Below are 21178 nucleotides of genomic sequence, written 5' to 3' on the forward strand. Positions count from 1 at the left end.
ATTGTCTCCCCCGATCCGTAACAACGAGCTCCGCGAACAAACGACAGAATTAGCCAAGATGTTCCCGTTCAGTGATTTCTGAAGCAGATTACAGGGCCGTTACTCGACGTTCCCGTCGTAAAACGCCTCCCCCGTGTTCTTTCGCCTCATCCAAACGGTCCCGTTATCGGTCTTACCTCATAAACGGCGTAATCGCGGATCTCTCGTGTAAACGATCGGTTTCGAAGAGTTCACCGGGGGCTTTCGGCGTGAAATCGCCGGCCCGGAATCCCCGGAATCGTCGGGCTGTCCTCGCCGGCGAACATGAATATTCCGTCGGCGCTCGGTCTCGTGTCCGACGTTCTTATCGCGTTAAGTTTCTTGTAATCCCCGGGCAAATTGAATGAAAGCGCCGCTAAACCGGTAATACAAGCTCTACCACGGCCCCCGTGGTTTATCTCGGATCCAATGCCAGGCCCGACATTTGGCTTTGTTCGCCCACTTATCGCGGCTTTTGCACGGGACTTAATAGTCCGACGACTAACCGGAGATCGTCATGCACTCATGGATTTATTAACCCTCCGGACCGAGCTGTTCTAACACCAGTTCTCTTCTGCGATCAGCACAGACTTTCTCCTGTTCCGTTCTACAAGGGCGTCCCAAAAATGCACTTCCCTGACAGGGCAGATTCCTCAGGTCATTTGAAGAAACTTTTTCCTTTGCAGAAATGTTCTCCGAGGCTCCGTTAAGGAGTTATTAACGAAAAACGCGGACCAATCAGAGCGCGGCTATAGTATATGCGGAATCCGTCCGCTGTAGCCGCGCTCTGATTGGTCCGCGTTTGTCGTTAATAACTCCTTAACAAACCTGCGGAGAAAATTTTTGCACAGGAAAAGTTATTTCTTTCAAGAATGTACCACATTTTTGGTACACCCTGTATAGTGAGCTGCAGTGATTGGGACTAATAATGTGATTATAAAGAATGGATTTCTACATTTCTAATGCATTTTCTATATATATATGCAGTACTGATAGCTTGCATACAGTGAATGAAACTATTAGATAAATATTAAAAGTTGCTATTTTTTTCATGTTATTTAGACCTGTCTATAAAAAACCAACGATGACCGTGAAAACTTCGAAAAAATAACCGCTGATAGAAAACTGCACTATAATCATCTGAAGGGCCTCTTTGAACCATAAATAACACGAAAACAAACATGATACAAATTTCGATCGGTTCATTAATCATATATAATCAAAGACGATGACGTTGGCCGGTGCATCCTGTACATTTTGTTACCTCGTTGCACAAATACGAAGCAGACACCAATTATCTTCTGAAATACATCCTAGTCGAAGTATCATCACATATGAATTTTATTTTAATATCATTAAAAACCGTAACAGCTGGAAATTGTAATTTCTGAAGCACCTTCCTTGTCATTAAAAAAATTCACAATTTTTTATGAAAAAATTTGATATGCGTTACTAATGGTCCCATAGAAAGAATAATGTGAAAATGGAAGCATATTAAATTTGCTTTTCGCAAATGTCTATAATTTCACATTTTATGTGCTTTTTGTTAATGTCTGTGTCTACAATTTATGTGCTTTTCGATAATGTCAATAAATCTACATTTTATGCGCTTCGCGATAACATCGTACAACTTTGTATTTTATGCGCTCTTCAATAATGTTTACAATTTTATTATTTATGTGCTCCATAACTTCACGTTTCGTATGCTTTCAAAGATGTCTATATGTCTTTACACGTTCCATATATTTTCCTGCTCTTTCACATCTTAATCCTCCTTGATAAAGTCCACAATTTACAATACTGTCTATAATTTGAAATTTTATACGTTTTTTAAACATTTCTTTACATTACAATCCTTTCCGAAAAAGTTTGCAATTTTACATTCAATATAATTTTTAAAAATGTGCAGAACTTTATATTCAACATGCTTTCCAAAAATGTCTACAACCTTGCATTCTATATGCTTTTCAAAAAATTTGGAAACTGTTTACCACGAAACCATCCGGCGGAGACGTAACAAATTCAACGAGCACTAAAATTTCGCGAAGTCTGTCAAGAGTCGGAAGCTAATTTTCCGGAGCACGTAACAATTCATCCCAAAGAGTTGTTTGAACGCGAACAAAAAACAAAGGAAAAAAACATTTTTCGTGTTCTTGTCGGACGTACTCATCCCGCCGTCCCGTGAATTTCTCTACTACATCACGTCCGGTACGGGGGTTGAATAAGACACGGGGTTAGCGCGCAATGCCCTCATCCCTCTGCACCCCTATCACCCAGAAACGAACGAAAGCGTATTTTCCGGAAAGGGATTCGCAGGCTGCATTATTCCCAGCCCTTTTTGCAAATCCGACTGTGTTCGGCCAGCGAGGGGGCTGATGTACGTTTCTTCTTTGCCTGGATTTATGCGGCCTGTCCCGGAACGACCAGCTACCCCGCAGAATACCGACTTACCCCGAGACTCCACGGAATTGCTATGCAATTTTCTTCGCGGGAAACAAATCGCAAACGGCTTGGTGGTGGTTAACGAACCTGGAATTGGCCGATTAAAAATTTACGCGAGGCAGTTCGCTCTTTCGAGAGTAATGAGCTTGAGATGCGAAAGATCGCGGCTTTTTCACCCTTGAAAGCCAGAGGATTTTCAGGACTTTTTGGAAGCAGTGAGTAGATCCGTTCGAATATTTATTTACCATTTGATTTCCAACAGTCAAAATATGTTTTAATAGAGATTTAAAATGATCGAGATTGTATTATTTCTTTGGGCACATATTGTGATAAAAATACGACCTTGTTATTTGTATGAAATACTGTAAAATAGTAACTTCCACTGCTCCTTAGCTCCACTGTTAAAAATTCTTGAATGCACTTATTCAATTATGTATGAGATTAATTCTTTTATTAAACCTGATATAACTAGCAATTGCTGGCCAAGCGAAGATGTGGACGTCCATTGTGCTTTTCGGTATTGTTTATCGGTTAATATCGATAAGAAAAATATAAACAGGGATCGAAGGGAATCGTATCATTTGCACGCACCTTTTGTCGATTTTAATGCGACGCATGGATAGGCGTCAAGATGGCCGATCGGTCGAGTGCTGTCATGCGCGTTATTACATCTGCTGTATTCCAAGGGAGCGAACAGAGAAATATATAATAAACTTTATCGATTCTGGGCGACATTCGGTGTGATTTTAACCGTGAAAACGATTCCGTACGAGTCGAACAATGCTACTCAGAAATCCATTCTTCTTTAGCGGCAAACACGGTTTCGACGTTTCCTTAAACGCCACATTACCAGAACGAAAGACATTCTCAGAATTTAATGAGATTAGTTGCACTAACATTTAATGAATTATTACATTAAAAGTGTACATTTTATTCTACGTTACTTAAATGTAGTTCTACTAAAATTGAATGTAATGATACATTAAAAAAAGGTATACTTTATTCTCCTCCGCTTTACTTGAAATTGCAAAAATGAAAGGAAAGTAGTTCACCAACGGAACGAATTGTTAAACGTAAAAATTTTCACGAGATCATGTCACAAGACCAAAGTATATGTTAAAAAGGATGCACCGGTGTTTGATACACTCGCAGTAAGTCAGTTTCGGCTGACTGCGTTCCCTGCATTGAGGTACTCGTAATTAAGCAGCTTAACGACAGAAAAATGGCTTCCTGCAAATGATTATTTCGCCGCAAATTCCGTTCAACGGGCCGAAAATAATCCCGTTCGTACTCCAATTATTTTAATTATTACAGAACGCGGAACGGTCGAACGGGGAATATCAAACTTGTTGCGAATCGTCGCTAACTACGGAACTAACTCAAATTAAACGGATGCAAATGTTGTCCACGGACGTTCGCCGGTATTCGTTCTGTCGCTCACCGTGGAAAATAACATCGATCCGTTGATCACTATTAATCCGCGGCCGGGTTAAACGATTTATCCTGTAACGCGATTCCGTTGCTTATTATTTCCACGGTAAAATCCTGTTTCCCGATAAAGGGAGAATCGCTCGGCGAAACTCCACCCGTTTTGTTTATCGATAAACCGTTTATTCGTCTTCCGGATTGTCGACTAATCCCCGACAATAGGTTTCCCTGAATTTATTCGTCGTCGTTACCATGCGCTGCGCGCGATTTAATTCGAGTGATTCATCATTGTTTTAAACGTTCATTCTTACCATAGAATGAAATATTTGAAACAAAATCTACGGGTGGGATAGTGCTCGCACCACTTTTCAGCTAATTTAGACCGAATAGAATTTTATTCAAGATTTAATTGGACTTTCATCTCTCTTACAATATTACAGGAATTGTCGAACTAGCGGGAGAAACTCGGAACTGAACAGAATCAGTACAATTAGTCACGATCAAGTGGTTTTAATTTTCCGATCTCAGTTGGCAGTGAATTCTGGGATTTTTTCACAGAGACTGAATGATGAATTTTTATGAAACTTTACAGACTGATTTATAGACATTCGAGCTACGTGCACGAATTTTTACAGCCCGTTGTCACACAAAATGTAGCATTTATTCATCGCGAAACAGAATAAGAGTAAACGATAAAACATACAATTTCCCAAATCGTTTAACTCGTTTCCCCGGTGAATAATAATTGCAGGTCCAGTCACAGCAACATATAAAAATTCATGAACATAGTTTAAACATGTACAAAACGATCCCGAAAACTTTCACTAAGCTGACTCACTCAGTTTATCGGAAAAAAATTCTAAAGCGTTCCCTATGAACCGAGGACACCTTAGCGAATCGAAGAGAAGCACGATTTCGCAGCTGCCGTTGTTTAGACAATTGCAGTAACCATAAACTTCGAATAATCGGCGTAACGTCAAGCTCTCGGAACACAAGGAGCTTCGTGTGGTTCGCGTTCCAGCGGATCAATGTTGTAATTCCAACAGGGAAATTTCAGCATCGACCGCCGGATTTCGGTAACAGTCCTCGGTCCGTATTGTTTGATCCCCGATTATCGGCGGAGATAGTGCACGCGAAGAGCGAGCCCGCAGCATAATACAATACATTCGGTCTGATATACAAGCAAGGAGATTACGATTCCGATGGGAACCCGAAGAAACCGTTATCGCCGCGCCGCGCGACCGTACGGGTACCGGTGTCTGACTCGCGACGGTTCATACTACTGCGAAGGATCCGTAGGTTTGCCTGTCATCAATTACGGGGAACATCGTCAGACGGACTACGCGATAAGACGAGCCAGATCGGGATCACGGAAGCATTCTGTCTTGGCTCATGGGTACAAATGATTTGGTAATTAATCCTTTCCACGCTAAGTTCTTCCGGCGGGAACGCCTTCGCTTTGCATACCGCCAGATAAACGATGCTATCAACGCTCGCGAGCTGTGTGCGACTACTGGACATAATTTTCCGACGATTAATAAGATCTCCGACTTTTCAGTTCTCTATTCCGTGTAGTTCTACAGGAGACAATTTCAATTATTAGGACAAGTGATCGAGGTAAACGATTTCAGTAGAACGAATAGATCAGTACCGTGATAACGCAGGGGATTAGAATCGAATTTGACGTTTCTGTACGTTCTGCTCTTGAACACACATTTTCTGAAATTATTAGCGTCCGTAACGCGTGCAGATCGGTCCGCAACAGTGTCGATTTCTGTTACAAACCGATCCGAAGCGGAATAAATCCGCGTCGAGCGAGACGAATCGAAAGAAAAGTGCGAAAGCGGTGCGTGCGCTCGTTGCAAAACAAGCGCATGCAAAAGCCGACTGCAGTTGCTAACACGTCCGGATTTGTCGGCGCGAATTGAGTGGCGAATTCGAGAGACGAAAAATCGGGTCTGGCTTTTTGCGAAGCTTTTGCGGAGCTTTCGCGACGCCATGAATCGGCGAAGCTTGTTGATACCGTGATTATGACCGGCTCCCGATAGTCGACGCCGAATTCCTGTCCCCGAATCCCTGAATTCCGATCGAGTTACAGGGGCGGCACAACCGGGGAGTGGTAAAACTCGATTGCCGGCGCGGCCGCGAGAAAATTGCGAATTGTTCTCGCGATGACGAACGCGCCCGGTCGCGGTCTAATTGCGTTATCGCGCGACGCTGCGCTAGCAGCTGCACGCTCGCGGCATAATACCGCAGAACGACGCGGTTTCCGGTGAAACTGCGCCCCGGTGAAAACGAGATCGTTGGAAAACGCTCCCCCAAAATCAGGCCCCCGAGTCGAATAACTATACCTGCCGCCCGTGATGCAACGATTCATCAAACGTCGACGCCACGCTGCTTTTTTTCACTATTCTGCTCCATCGTGATTAATTGCTACACTTCTTATGATAGGGGTCCATAAAAATTCATACGTGTAGCCTAAATGTCTATAAATAAGGCTGCGAAGTTTCATAAAAATATATCATCTCGTTCTCTCACTAGAATTCTGTTACCTCCAGAATTGTCCAATTCGAGAGATTCTGTGCTTCATTACTTAGTCTGCTTGATTAAAAATAGTTGCTACAGTTCCGAAGATTGCGGTCTATAAAAATTCATACGTGTAGCTTAAATGTCTATAAATAAGCCTGCAAAGTTTCATAAAAATATACTATTTCGTTCTCTCAGAAGAATTCTGTTACCTCCAGAATTGTCCAATTCGAGAGATTCTGTGCTTCATTACTTAGTCTGCTTGATTAAAAATAGTTGCTACAGTTCCGAAGATTGCGGGCTATAAAAATTCATACGTGTAGCTTAAATGTCTAAAAATAAGCCTGCAAAGTCTCATAAAAATATATCGTTTGGATCTTGCGTTACTATTTCCCAGAAGTAGAATCGGCAGGTTACGATCAGACACAGCGCCGATGAAATTGTTCGCATCGTTCGTAAGTAACAGGAATTTTTCAAACAGTAAAAAAACAGCAGAAATGCATATAAAAATGTTTGATTACGTACCACAGATACTTCGCTTAGATAGCTATTGATACTCAACCATTCTTTTCCCTTTATATGGGATCAATGACGAGTGTTCGATAAAACTGAATTGCTATTTCCATGTATGCGCCGTTCAACCGTTCTATGGTTATCGTAACGTGTGCTGTTTAGAAGAAACCTGCATCAAATTGACACGAGGAGCGGATGAGGGTTGAATTGCGTATCTACTCGCGTGCTGTTTCATCGTTTCACGGTTTCTCCGTGAACTCGAGATCACGATACGCTAGCGTGCTGCCGATCTTGATGGAATACACTCCTTTTTCTACCATGTACGCTTTACGACTGTTTTATGCATTCCGAATATCACGATAGAACCGGAGAAATTTCATTTTGTGTTGCATTATATTAGGCAAATGATATTTCAAAGAAAATCTGACGACACAATAAATTTAAAAGTGAAAATTTCGCGGGCTACAGAACGCGGTGCGATAACGAAAAATACGTAGCGCGCTATAGAAGAGGATGTCCCCTTGAAAATATAAAGTAATATCCTTTTGTACAAGCTTTCGTCCGCGAATGAAATTTTTCAGAATACACGGAAAGGGTGCAAGGAAAAATTTAATATCGTACGAAATCTATTAAAACGCGTTGAGAAGAAGTGTTCTAATCTGTTTTGTTTAAACAACGAAGAAGGGTTAGACGTTGTAGTTGCGAAATTGTTGTCAGGTCAAGCGTGAAAGTAACGCAAGACCGAACGTTTTCAGGGGCCATTGGTTCGGCAGTATTGGAATCGAGCTGAACATGCATGTTGAATGACTCGATACGTTTGAATCGCGAAACGCAATTTCGAGAATGCGAATTTTACACGTGCACGAATCGAATAAACGCCGGAACAGGGATAGCATTCTTTCCCGGCGAGCCGCTATTCTTGTTTACAAATTGCTTGCAATGAAAGTTACATAACACTCTTCTCCCTAGACGATACTGAATAGAAACGTTCAGCTGGAATAGATAAAATAAAAGGCTGGCTTGACAATGCTCGATTAAAGCGATACAATGCGCCGAGCGCGGCCGCTTCAAATCTGATAAAGCTTTCTCCCAGAGAATTGGAGAGGTGTTCGGCACAGTTGGAACCGTCGCCAAAAATTCTCTAATTAAAAATACAATCGAAGCTCCGTCGAAACCCCGCGAGGGCCTTTAAAACCGTTCGATAAATTTTTAAAGTGACCGCTCCTCGATCACGCCCGTTCCATTAAAAATTTACGAATCAGTGAGAAATTGGCGGTTTAGAAACAGAACTAAAGAACAATGTTCAAGAATATTCTCTCACACTTTAGACCACAGCCTTCTATTTCAATCTGTACATACCTGTATAATTCGCGTTTTAGCCTACCACAGAAATGGTATTATTAATTGTCAGATCAAAAATTAATAGTTATGTCAATACTCTGGCCAATTATTTTACATTTGAAGTAATGAAATAGAAAAACATGTGCTGAAATTGCGAACGAGCAAAGTGTGCCAGAACATCGTACACCATTTTTGGTATTGTCACAAACCTGGAGCTGTTAATATGCAGCGAAATGCAGTCGAAACGCGCACATTCGCAGCCATCTAATAATTTACAATCGAAACAAAAAACTATGAAAACATGTGCGAAAATTGTGAAGTCTGACGAGGTGTGCCAGACGGTCGTAAAAGATTTTTGGTATTGTCGCCAGGCCGGAGCTGTTAATATTAACATAGTCGGGCGAGTGTCCGAGCAATCGGGGCCGATAATGGCAGCGGAATGCAGTCGGAGCGTGCATGTTTCGCGAAATGGCCGGCCGTTTATGGTCGCGCGTCCGTTTAGAAACCGAGTGCCGATATCGCGGCGTTGAATTGCCGAAACACGCGGCCGTTTCGACACGGTTTAATCGCGAGAACGGAACGTAAAGTTATCGTGCCCGAAGGACTGGAACGAGACAATACCCGCGGACAATGAAGTAACGCACGGAGTAATGTCGGCCGAATTGTTTGGTCCGTCGTACGCGAAAGCAAAAGGCAATGAAGTTCATTGTGACGCGGCCCGGGAGTAACGCAACAAGGAATTAATTATCGCCCGCGAAAATACCTGTGGCGAACGTTTTAATCCTTTTCGATCGATTATAACTATAGTACATCGTCCTAGAACACCGTTTCCTTAAAAGATGACTGCACCGATCGAACCGAAATTATGCAAATATCTTCACCGAGCATGTGCGACTATCGTCGGTAGGACAATCACGCCGAAAATTTTTTTTTCTATTTTTACGGGGCGTCTGGAAGACAGAAAGAGGTCGGAAAAATTCAAAGTTTATGCTCGAAGTGCTGCTATCGTTTTCATTTTTAATCTTTTCCGTTCGTTTTTAGTACCGGTGATATTAAAGTATTAACCCCCATAGCTTTGCTCGACATTATTCGAGGGCGCCCGTAAAATTTCGATTTTGTCGCGACGGGATTCTGGTAAAGTCGCGCACACGTGCGCCCTCGTGTTCGAGCTGATCGAAACGATCGCGGAAAAGAGAACTTTACGAGCCATTCAGGTGCATTGTCAGAACGGTTATCAAATCAAGTGGATCCCTCGCATTTAGCGAATCTACTGTAATCGAAATACGTATTTGACGAATGCAGTTGCCGCCGTTTCGCATAACCTTATCGGATCGTGAAACACTTTTCCGTCCGCTCCCAAACGAACGGAGCACAAATTGCACTTGTTTAGGTTCACGTACATTACCGATTTTAGTAATTTTTAACGTGGTAACAGCTGTAAATTAATGCATTAATTAAACTGTGGATTTGTATGCATCTTTGTGCAATTGTATGAGACACAAAGAAATGTCGATGTGAACGAAATTTAATAGCGGTTTTATGTTACCTTGTCTTCATAGAATCTTCATGTTTCGGTTTAAAAGAATAATATCGCCTAACATCGATGTAGGAAAACATTGTTACGCACTATAAAATGCTAACAGCACTATTTATGAGCCTGATTAATTGAGCTAGACTGATTTATTTATAGCAACGTGGCTCATGTATCGATTACACGCAAACACGAACTATAAAAACATTTTTTAATGTGCGAAGAATCGTATCGACCATTTTCGTTTCTTCAGCCCTTTATGGTCAAACAAGACAACTTAATTAAAAAAGAAATGTTCAAATTATTAAATTTATTTGCATTCAATAAATTGTTAAAAATTCCATTTTTCTTGTTCATGAAATCTTGTTCCGAAGCAAATTAAATCTTCAAGTTCGATCAAATTTCTACACATTGAACACCAAATATTTTAATACTGATGCAGTTCTCGGTTCAACAATAAACTTAGAATAATATTTTTGAAACGAAGGGAACCAGTGCACTAGTTACAATTTTCGCAGAACTTTCCAAACCATAAAATTGTCTTCGCCAAGATACGAGTATGCCAGTGGGTCAGAAAGTACCCGAAGAACGCAGCGGGGTGGTTAAACAATTTTCAGCTAATTAATTGACACTTACAAGATAACGTCATCGCCCTCCAGGGCATTAAAACATCCCTCAAACTCGATTCGCAATCACGGAAAGCGAAGAACCTCAAATTCCATTACCAACCCCTTTATCCGCCGCTGAAATTGAAAGCTGGACAGAAGGGAGTGTCCTCGATAATCGGCCCTTTCATCGATCCTCCAACCAGTCGTTAAATCTTCACTCACTTACGGCCCAAGCGAATTATCACTCGGCGATCGTTCATTATTCACCGGTTCCGCGGCTTAATACCACTTTTGTGCCGACGGAATTTCACGGTCATTAATCAGACATTGCCCGAGGATGTTGGAGGGGATGGGAACGGCTCAAGCAACCGTTGGAACCGTGTGGGATAATTAGTTCCATATCAATTACACGATTAATCATCGTTAGATGATTATTAAGGGCCGCGGCGGTTCACAACTGTCGCGATTTCACGCGTCCGCGAGCTCTCTTCCAGACGGGGATGGTTTCGAATGACTGTCAAGAGTGTTAGCTGTGAGAACAACCCTCTGACAGTGTTAGGGGATCGAGTTTTTGTACCTCGGATTACCGTTCGATTTCTTTTTAATGGGAATGAGAAGAGCGATTGGAAATGTTGCCAACAACTACTACCCTGGAATCAAGAGATATTTTAGGGGATGCGGAGGATAATTGCGCCTTCGACGTGATGTTGGGGTGGTTCCTTGATGCTTCCTTTATTTGTGGTGGGTAATTAGAATCAATATTCTTGGATAATTAGTTCCTCGAGCTTTTGCGCGGATTTCAGAATCTACAAAATTAGGGGTGAGTTTTCTCCCTCAATATTGAGATAATTTAAAATGTTGTTGTACTATTTAGTAGCAATTTTAAAAATATTCAATTTGGTAGTTAGCTCTTTAACGAATATCTTCAAGTCCTGTAATTTGTACAATATTAAGGGGGTGTATTTTGTCCTTTAATATTGAGGTGTAATAAAATATTTTTATATTAATAATGTTATCATATATTAATTTAAAATATATTTCTTCAGTGAACATTTGTCAGGATCTTATAATAAACATATTAAATTCAGAGGTGCATTTCATCCCCTAATATTAAAGTATATACATATCACTTTATAAAAATCCTCAACGTTCAATATTTTTTACTGTAGTATATTTGTTCACTGTTTATCACATTTGTGAGTTCAACGAGTAGCACAGAATTAATTCATTAATTAAATGAAATTCTGGGGGATTGTACAAAGAAGATTAATTTAATGCATTTAAAGGATTAAAGACTTTTGAACGTATTATATGTATTTGTTATATGAATTTGATATATTTCTGTCTTCGAAATTCACTGAATCTATTTAAACAATTTACGTGTAGTTTATCTTTTACTAAGAATGTGAAATGATTTTGTCTCGTTTAAAATGTGCTGGATAGTTTTTGACGTAAAATAAAATTCTCCTTTTAGGAAATTATTTTAGTAAATTGTTTACATGCAGATTACAAGGCCGCCGTTGTAGGCAGTCTATTGGAATTTTTATACGCACCTGAACTTCTAAGGCATGGTAAGCAAATATGAGGCCAAGCAGTATCACAGTAGACACAGAGATCAGGGTTTTCAATGCTGTCGAGTAAAACGAGGCCTGGAACATAAAACATCGTCCTCCGTAAATCCCGGCTCTGCAATGATAAATTGCCCTTATACTACCGCCACTTAAATTTACATAGTTCCTCCCACAATAGGCAAGCAGACATACAATTTTTGTTTCCTTCTAACCGACTCGGTTCGGATAAACTGCAAAAATTTGTATCCACATCAAACCAATATTATTTTCTTCCTTCTACCAGTTTATTTCAGAGGAACTTAAAATAGCAATAAAGAATGTTTACATTATTTTCCTTTTCCACTCGTTCATATATAAAATGGCTATGATTCAAAAATTCAGTACAACAAAATATATGCAGTATACTGCGGATTTGAAACATATTTCCAACAGAAACTTCTCTTTAAAAATTCACTCGCACTACACGTAATTTTTTGAGCGTTAACTTCTTGCATTATACACCCGAAAAAATAGTAAACTTTCTTCCTGCATGTCATACGGTTTCCTGAATATCCACGCTAATATTAAAAATCCAAGTTTCTTTGGAGGGTGTTCCCACCCGCAGGACCTATTTCCCCACCAGGAGAAAAATTGTTCCGTTATTAGCATCGCGAGAACTGCGTTCGCGAAAAGTTTCGAAATTTTTTGAATTGCCAAAGTTACAAGCCGCTCTCAGCACGAAGCCAGCATTCGCCGCGGCGGTGATATTGTCGGCGAAGAATTCAGAAGCGATTAAAAGCTCGCGCTTTCCCGATGCTCGTCAGCGGGCGTTATCGTTAAATGTAATTGAGTCGACGACCAAAGCGCGGCGGAGGGCGCGAACATTTCTTCGGGAACTTCCGCCCGCCTGCCGATTCGTTAAAGTTACCGAGCAACCATCCCCCGGCGAGGGGGAGTTTTCTCGCGCGTTGCCTAATTGCTAGCTGCGACCAGCGCGTAGATTAGATCCAATGAAATATTCAGACGTCCGCGTCGAGTTACTTATTGTCGGCTCGTATAAGTCGAACGCCGTGACTTTATCGAAGACGTTAACCAGCCCCGAGTTTAGTCGTAAATTCTGGCTGGTTTGGTGCACTGATTACGGGACGAATTTGCCCATTTTTCTGAAACAAAGGTACCGAGTACTCGAACTCCAAACTTTGCTGCGATCATTATGTAGTATTTCAAGAATGTACTCAATTTTTTTCAAGTAACAATAATCGTTTTCTTCGAAGCTATAACAGCTGAAGTGTATACGTCACAAAAAGCTGTTTCGAGAAAAATTTGATGCGTTGAATATAACGCAATCTTCGGTAATTTTTTGAAACTAAGGTACCGAGTATTGTGATTGCAAACTTGGCACGATTATTAACTAGTATTTCGAGAATGTACTCAATTTTTTTCAAGTAACAATAATCAGTTTCTTCGAAGCTATAACAGCTGAAGTGTATACGTCACAAAAAGCTGTTTCGAGAAAAATTTGATGCGTTGAATATAAGGCAATCTTCGGAAATTTTTTGAAACTAAGGTACCGAGTATTGTGATTGCAAACTTGGCACGATTATTAACTAGTATTTCGAGAATGTACTCAATTTTTTTCAAGTAACAATAATCAGTTTCTTCGAAGTTATAGTAGCATTAGTAAACAGGTGTAAACCACTAAATGTCTGTTTTGAGAAAAATTGATTTACTGAGCTTAATGATTACTACTGAAAAAAGCAAGAATTTTGTACAATTTTGATAAACTGTCAAACCAGGGAGACTCCTAAAAGGAAGCCTGCCGGGGAAAAATAAATTTCCCATATCGCCCTTCCCCGTGTACGTGCAACGAATGTTGCGAAAAAGAAACATACCCCTTCGGATTTACGAGAGAAACATTTTTTTTCTTTGTTTTCCGCACAGCCACAGGAAGAATTTTCATATTGTTTTTTTTTTGTTTTGGCACCCGGAAAACCGGGGATGCCTGTACTCAGTGTTTCCTGCGTTCCGAGCGAACTATGGTTTCTGTTATTTTCGAGGGACATCTTGAAAGGGCGGAATGCTTGCTAACTTTGGTTTCACATTTTTCTTGAAATATGCTGATCGTGGTAAACCCGATGACTCGTTCGAAGCCTATTAATAATTTTTTCGTGATAAGCGTGCTTTATCCAGCAGAGGCTCGATAATCTTCTGGTAAGTAAATGATCCCAAAGTTCTCGCTTTTCTGCGACGTAGTACAAAAATTAGAAACACAGAAAATTTCTCAAACGCAAAAAGCACCACGGCAAACGCGAGATTGCATCGTCGATTCCGTTTACGGATGTTTACTCGGTTTTATTCTTGGGCGGATCGATAGATTTGATTCCGGCATGGATTCGCGGTGTTCGGTGCCTTAAATCCAGCCTTTACGCGGCCTTTACTACTAACAGCGTAATCCGCGTGGAGTACGGCCGACATAAAATGAGTAATCAAATTTGGTGCTCATCGAGCATGAATTCTCTCGGAAAATAAACAAGTTACGGCTCCCGTTCGCATCGTCCGCGCTGAACAGCGCACGGAACCGTTGGTCTGTTTAGTTAAGAACCGTTCGCGATCGATAATCCCGGTATAATCAGATTATATTATATTTATTCGTATTGTGCATGCGAATTCGTAGTTATCTTGAATTAAATGTAAACGACACGGATCGGAGCCGCGGATAAAGCTTGGCACGCTAAGCGAATGGATACAGTCAATTTTTTAGCCCTTTGCACTCGAATGTCCCTTGAAAGTCTTCACGTTTAATCAATTGTGAACACACTCGATCCCGTACAGATAAAACGGAAAGGTCGCGTGTAGTCTTTATGCATTTATTGCAGAAACAGATTGATGCAATTTTAAATTGATATATTATTCCCGACCATTATGATTGCTGAAGAAAGGAAGAAACTTCAATATGGCTACTGTCTCCTGTAATCGATGCAGACAATTTTTATTCTCTGTAAGGATTCAGTTATACCTTAAAATACGAAGGGGGGTCACTCAGGGACCCCTATAAATATATTTTTATTGTTTTTCATGCCAATGTATAAGATTGTAAATTTTCATGCCAATTATACTGTGTACAGTGTTTACTCAATATATGTCCAAAACACGGGCCCAGTCAGGGACATATATCGACCAGGAAATACTATACTTTACCCCGCGGCAGTATGGATACTTCTGGGACTTTTATCGACCAGGCATTTGGGACATATATAGAGTAAACATTGTATTGCATCGCTTTGGATTTGTGTCTTATTATCAATTCCGACAGATAAAAAGAGACCGTAAATGTGAAAACGATTTTCCGAAAATAATTGAAGATCTTCGAGGAGGTTTGTAATATTTTCGCGACTGGTGTCGAAGCTAGCAAAAATTGATATACAGATTAACAATAAGAAAACCCGGTTAGTGAAGAACGCCGATCGTGTCACCTTCGTACGTCAAGCGTTGAATCAAATGAGATGTCCGAATGGCGGTGTTAAAATGCTTCGAGTGGAAATGTTTCAATGTAAACTGTTCGCTTAATCGTTTCCATTTCTCGTCCGACGCGAGGGGATCCAAGAGAAACGTTCAGCTGTTCGGAAAAAGGGATCACGCGAAATTAATGTTCCCTCGGTCCGCGAGCTCGAGTATGATACGTCGACGAACTCGTTACCATATCCGGCCCCTCGGTTCTCGTTAGAGTATTCTGTTCATTTTTCTACTTCTTTCGGACGGCCACTTTGCACAACGTCAGTACTGTCTCCCTCTCTCTCTCTCTCACACACTCTCTCACTCTCGCAACTTGACGTCCTCGATTTAATTACAGAGAGAATACTCGACGCAGAGTGCTTCGAGTGATTCGAGGGTTCTTCATCGCGGACCTAACGGTGCTCGGCCTTCTTCTCTCTTCAATTTTCCGGCGACCTTGAATTTTTATCGCCACCCGCGATTACAAATGACGCTTCTTTCGCCTCTCTCTCTCTCTCTCTCTCTCTCTCTCTCTCTCTCTCTCTCTGTCTCTCTCGCGGATGGCTCTATAAAAGTCCAAGAAAATTAAATCGTACTCCGGCCTCTCGCTGTAATTATACTGTCTGCGACTGATGACGTCGCTGTAGAGCAGCGAGCGAGATTATGCGACCGTCCTATTGGCTGATCTGTCTCCCCACCCTTTCTCAGTGCTGGGAAGACTATAGTGGGGACGATGGTTGCAGTAAGTACCACAAAATATTATTGTGGACAGTGAATACCACTCGTGAGGAGAAACCACAAGCTCTGTTTATTCAGTTTGCATTTTAACGATTGAACTTCGTTGAATTTTTTAAAGTATTATAAGAAACTTGTGCGGAGTTTCTTTATGATAATTCAGGATTTAATGAATCCTAATCGCACAAAAAGGACGGCACATTTGCCAGGATAATGTAAATGAACATTTGTGGCAATTTTCTTTGTCGTTGTCGTGCGGAGAAGGTTAAGGAATGAGTAGACTAAACGCTGTCCCGATTTAATCAGTCTGCGAGCGAATGCTACGTCCCGTGGCCAGATTTCGGTTTGGCGGTGGCGAACCTGCGGTTTCTATAACAGCAGGCAGTCAGTTAATTAGTTACACTAAGAGGAATATAAATTAGCCGCAGAGAGACACGGCTTGTAACGTTCGGGCTCGACCTTCGCGTTAAATGACAGGAGCACGTCTCACTGTGACGTTTCAGCTACCGTGCATCAACTACAATGGACCCGGAATGCTTCAAAGACCGTGAAATCCTACGAAGATATTTTATTTATGCTAGTTCCCCACCAGATTAGCTCTGAAACAACAAAGAAGAATACTAACCAGCGTATTGTTGTTAGAAACTTTGACACGCCCAGACGCTGGGCGAATCGGAGAACAATTTTAATCGATACCTATTCACTCGGCTACAATTTAAGAAACGAATCATGAGGTTCGCTAAACCGGCACCACTATGAAATAATTGTACAAGGAATTATAGAAAATTTCTAAAAAAAATTTACCTCGTGCCAGGAGCAAAATACTGAACGAAGGTAAAGAATTACACTTTTGCCATGTTGCCACACTTTGACCACTTGCAAATTGCTACTATTCAAGTTAAAAAAGCTCGTTCGAATACCTCCGAAAATTATTTTCCTATAAATCATCGAACCTGTCCATACTTAAAAATCTCCAACAAACTACGCATCACGTTTCCCAGTTGTCAGCCGGAAGTGTTGCTCGAATCCGTTCGCATCATTGTATACCACTCAATTCTCCATCAGTCCGATGCCCACTCGATTTCGCGGGGAGTTCGTCAGTTCGATCGGAAGAATTATAGTGATCAATGTTTCATCAGAAGGCTTGCGGAACACGTTGGCATCTCGCGTGTACAACGGCGTGGAAAACCACTCGCCGAGGCGGAATCGTAATTTTGGAAGGCAACCAACGATGGACTCTCTCTCTCTCTCTCTCTCTCTCTCTCTCTCTCTCTCTCTCTCTCGCTCCTTTTGTCAATAATACCAGCAGGACTTAATCCCGAGCGGACGCGCGGCCAAATCCGCAACGTTGCACTTTTCTTGAGTGGTCTCGCGAGCTCCGTGAAAGGGGATTATTGATTACGAATGAAATGGAACCGGAGGCACGGGGTTTGTAGTCCGATAATTTGTTTCGGCGTATCGCATTGTTGACGGCCCGGGATCCATTTTCCGCGGATCCGTGCGATTTCGCGCGAACACGAAAATTTCTGGTCCACGTGGCACAGTTGTCAGGGATTTTCGAGAATCCTAGCGGGGACACGAAGATTTAACGAAATGAATGGATCCTTATTGTTCATATTGAAAAGTTGATATTAAATTGTCTCGATCGCAAAGTGGTGATACTGTCAGCGGAATTCGCTTTCGTACTACGTTCGATGATTTAGATCGTGGTATTGCTAAAGACGATAACAAATCTGTTCTAACCGAGCGATTTAAGCAATCATAGTGTAGCTCAATGTACTAGAAAATCGCAAATCTATGATCCGAATGCAATTTTTCACAGTAGTAAAGGTCCGAGCTGAGCAGGCAAAATTTTAATGTACTTATTGCAGTCTGATTAAAATAAGTTCATTTCACTGAACCAGGTTAAAGATTTTAACTTCTTGTATTTCATAATTTACAATCTGTGTACTGTTGGTTAGCATTATAATTCTATTTCACTGGTGTAACAATGACGTAATTAATATAATTGTACTCTCATTAAATATGCTTTGTGAAGCTCCCCACAAAGGTAAAATATTAGATGCGACAACGTTCTGAATTTCAAAGTAAATACTTGCGGTGGTCTGACTCGAGCAAGCTTATTCTACTGTAGCCCGTTACGAAAGATTGTGGAGACGCTGCGGCCTGACTCAAACGAGCTTATTCTACTGTGCATTGTTAAAAACGACTTTCAAAATAATATCTAGTACAATATATGAAATATATTTATATTCCTTCATTTTCTGTGAATACAAATTACACAAAAGGGAGCTTTGAGGTTACTATAGCAAAGACAACAGTTTATGACAATATTGCCGCAGTTCTGACAGACGTGGACATGTATTCAAATACTTCAGCACAAGCTTGTTGTGGTCGATTCAGTGTGCATGTACAGTAACAGCCAAAAGTGATGCATTTACATTTCAAAATGAATTCGTCTTCGTTACACTATTGTTTCTAGATACACAAATTCATTTTCGATTCATTTTTTTGTTAGTCATTTCGAAAATAAATGTGTATTAGCGTACCGATGTAGATAAAGCAAGATGCAAAAGAATTTCTATACAGTCAGAGACTGCCCACAACGTAATTTTTATGGTGCAAACAATTTCGAAAGTACGATCAATTTTAAGGGACGGGGAAAAGAATTTTTTTATCTCTTTTTCGCCAAACCACTCGCACAAAATTAGCTCGTAAAAGTGTTCCGTACAGCGCGTACACTGTCCGCCAAAAGCACGAGTCTCGGATGATTAATGAACGGGATTAATATTATTTTGCAACGATACACTAAAATTTATGGAGCCATTAGTTACACGAATCATTTGTGCTCCATTTTCATAAATAAATCTCATTAATCTTTCGCCGGGGTAATGTTTTCTTTCTCCATTAATACGGCCACCTGGTCCCATAACTTTTTGCCGACGATGTACCGGCATCCGACGAATTTATTGACTCGATTTTCTGTAAAACGAAGGCTGACATAAAAAAAAATTTTATTTCACACTCTCGATTTATTTACAGCGAACGAGAACGCACGCTGTGCCACTCGCACTTCATTTGTTCAACCTGGTTATTCAATAGCTGATGTAATAAAAAGCGATATATCGAAAAATATGACAATTCGATTATGTTCTTTTTTTTCGAAGTACTCAGTCATGTGTGCGTATTACTGTGTTCGAGGTGATTTCCCGGCAATTCAGAATTTTCCTCTTTTTCTACCGCGCCCTGTGAAAATAGGTTCCTCTCGACGCGCTTTTTACTTCTCGGAAACGAAAAAGCTTCGGAACCCCCATATTCGCCTGATTTGCTACTCGGGGATTTTTCGGCGTGAAAATTCAAATTTCTGGGTCTGAGGCTTAAGAGAAAATGCTGGCAATAAAAGAAAATTAGCTGTCACACCGTTTCGCTGAAATTGATTGTAATTGGTTCGTTATTCGATAGTTATTTAAAAGGTACAGTAGTTCAACTAGCTTGATTTCACCAGAAAAAAATATTCATAGATCGCAAGTTTCACAAATTTTACAAATTCAAGCGACTTTTTCAAACCCAGTACACAGTCCGAAAAATTTTTCCCAGATCTACAATTATTTAAAATCGTTTTATCGAGCTTTAAACGAAAAGTGTACTGCCAACTTCATAATACTACGACCAAACTTGTTCCTCAATTTTATTTCATAAAACAGCTAAACAAAAATCGTAAAACAATTTTTAAAGTGTCGTTGTAAAGAGGAAACTTCAATCTTCAACTATATGGCAGTTTCATTTACGAGAAAAATTTTCTTAAGTTTTCAGTGACATTTGAATTTGCAGCATGTCTGAAGAATAATTGTTCTTCAGTTTCCCACCTGTTACTACATATGTACACACAAATATTTATTTGTATCATTTTGACCGGCGATTGTCTTCTACTTTTGTTTTCTGCACTCCGAAGAACGAGTTCGAAAAAATCGGCGAACAATTACGCGAAACTTACAACGGTAGCGGAACCGGGACTGATTTATGCGAACCTATTCGCAAAGCTACAGCGACAGGAATCAAATGATCGGAACGCGGCGCACGGTCCTGGCCAGGTTCGTGCTTTGTTTATCTATTCTGCACAGTCGTTTGTTCTCCCTGGGTTTTTGCGCCCGACGTTTCCGGCGTGTATCGCGTCCTGTGCTAGCCGACGCGACGCGACGCGGCGCGGCGATTAGTTATTGTTTTGGTCCTGTTCCGGATTGTTCGTTATCGACACGGAACCGAACCCGACCCATGATTGGGTACGTTCGTTCCGTTCACCGTTTCGGAGGGGTCCCGACCTGCTCGGAGTTAAATTGCCGGGATATTAGTTCAGTTGTTTTGAAGCGATTAGCGGCCGCGCGATTAATTGTTTGGAGCTGCTGACTGCACGCGCCCGGGAAATGCGAGTTTTAATAACAGCCGGTAATGGATATTCCGTCGGACCGGTTGCAATTCCGCTCGCGTTCTTCTGCAACGGTTGTTTTCAACTTTTGCCGGGAGATTTATCGCGATAACCGAGGCCTGTTACGCTTCCAGATGCTCCGGTGCTAATCATTCGCGAAATGAAACTGTAAATTGGCCGCGGATCTTCGTTTCAACGTATTGCTGCTTCTTCGGACTTTATAAATTAAGTTTTTTGTTCGTATATCGCGTGCATCCGGTTTGATCTGCGTGGTGCTAGAAGGTTGGGCTTGACTTCACCGTGGCAGAAATGTTTCACTTTTTACTATTTTAATCGTGTACGTCTTGACGAGAAATCGAAGTTTTAGGGCGAGGAAACACGCGTAACTTTTGAATCGATGAATTCCTCGTCTTAAAACTTCGACTTGTGGTATTCTCTCGTCGGGATGTACAGGATTATAAAGGAAAAAGTTAAAAATGTCTGGGTTGCCAAGGTGAAGTTTAACCGAAGTTTGACGCGAGCTGGTTTGGTGCTAGCGATTTTAGAAATGGAAGAAGACATTGTCCACGCG

General features: G+C 41.1%; 1 protein-coding gene across 6 annotated transcripts in view; it reads right to left on the reverse strand.

Annotated features, from left to right (window-relative positions):
- The window catches only part of Sk (small conductance calcium-activated potassium channel), a 279006-nt gene that overhangs the window by 31748 nt on the left and 226080 nt on the right, over positions 1–21178 (reverse strand). For all 6 annotated transcript variants that reach the window (XM_076792011.1, XM_076792010.1, XM_076792014.1 and 3 more), the window contains one exon: positions 11961–12056. In XM_076792011.1, the coding sequence (XP_076648126.1) occupies positions 11961–12056 (96 nt within the window). The remainder of the gene's footprint in view (positions 1–11960; positions 12057–21178) is intronic.

Source organism: Halictus rubicundus, chromosome 8 (genome assembly GCF_050948215.1).
Source record: "Halictus rubicundus isolate RS-2024b chromosome 8, iyHalRubi1_principal, whole genome shotgun sequence".
In the NCBI taxonomy this organism is placed as follows: domain Eukaryota; kingdom Metazoa; phylum Arthropoda; class Insecta; order Hymenoptera; family Halictidae; genus Halictus; species Halictus rubicundus.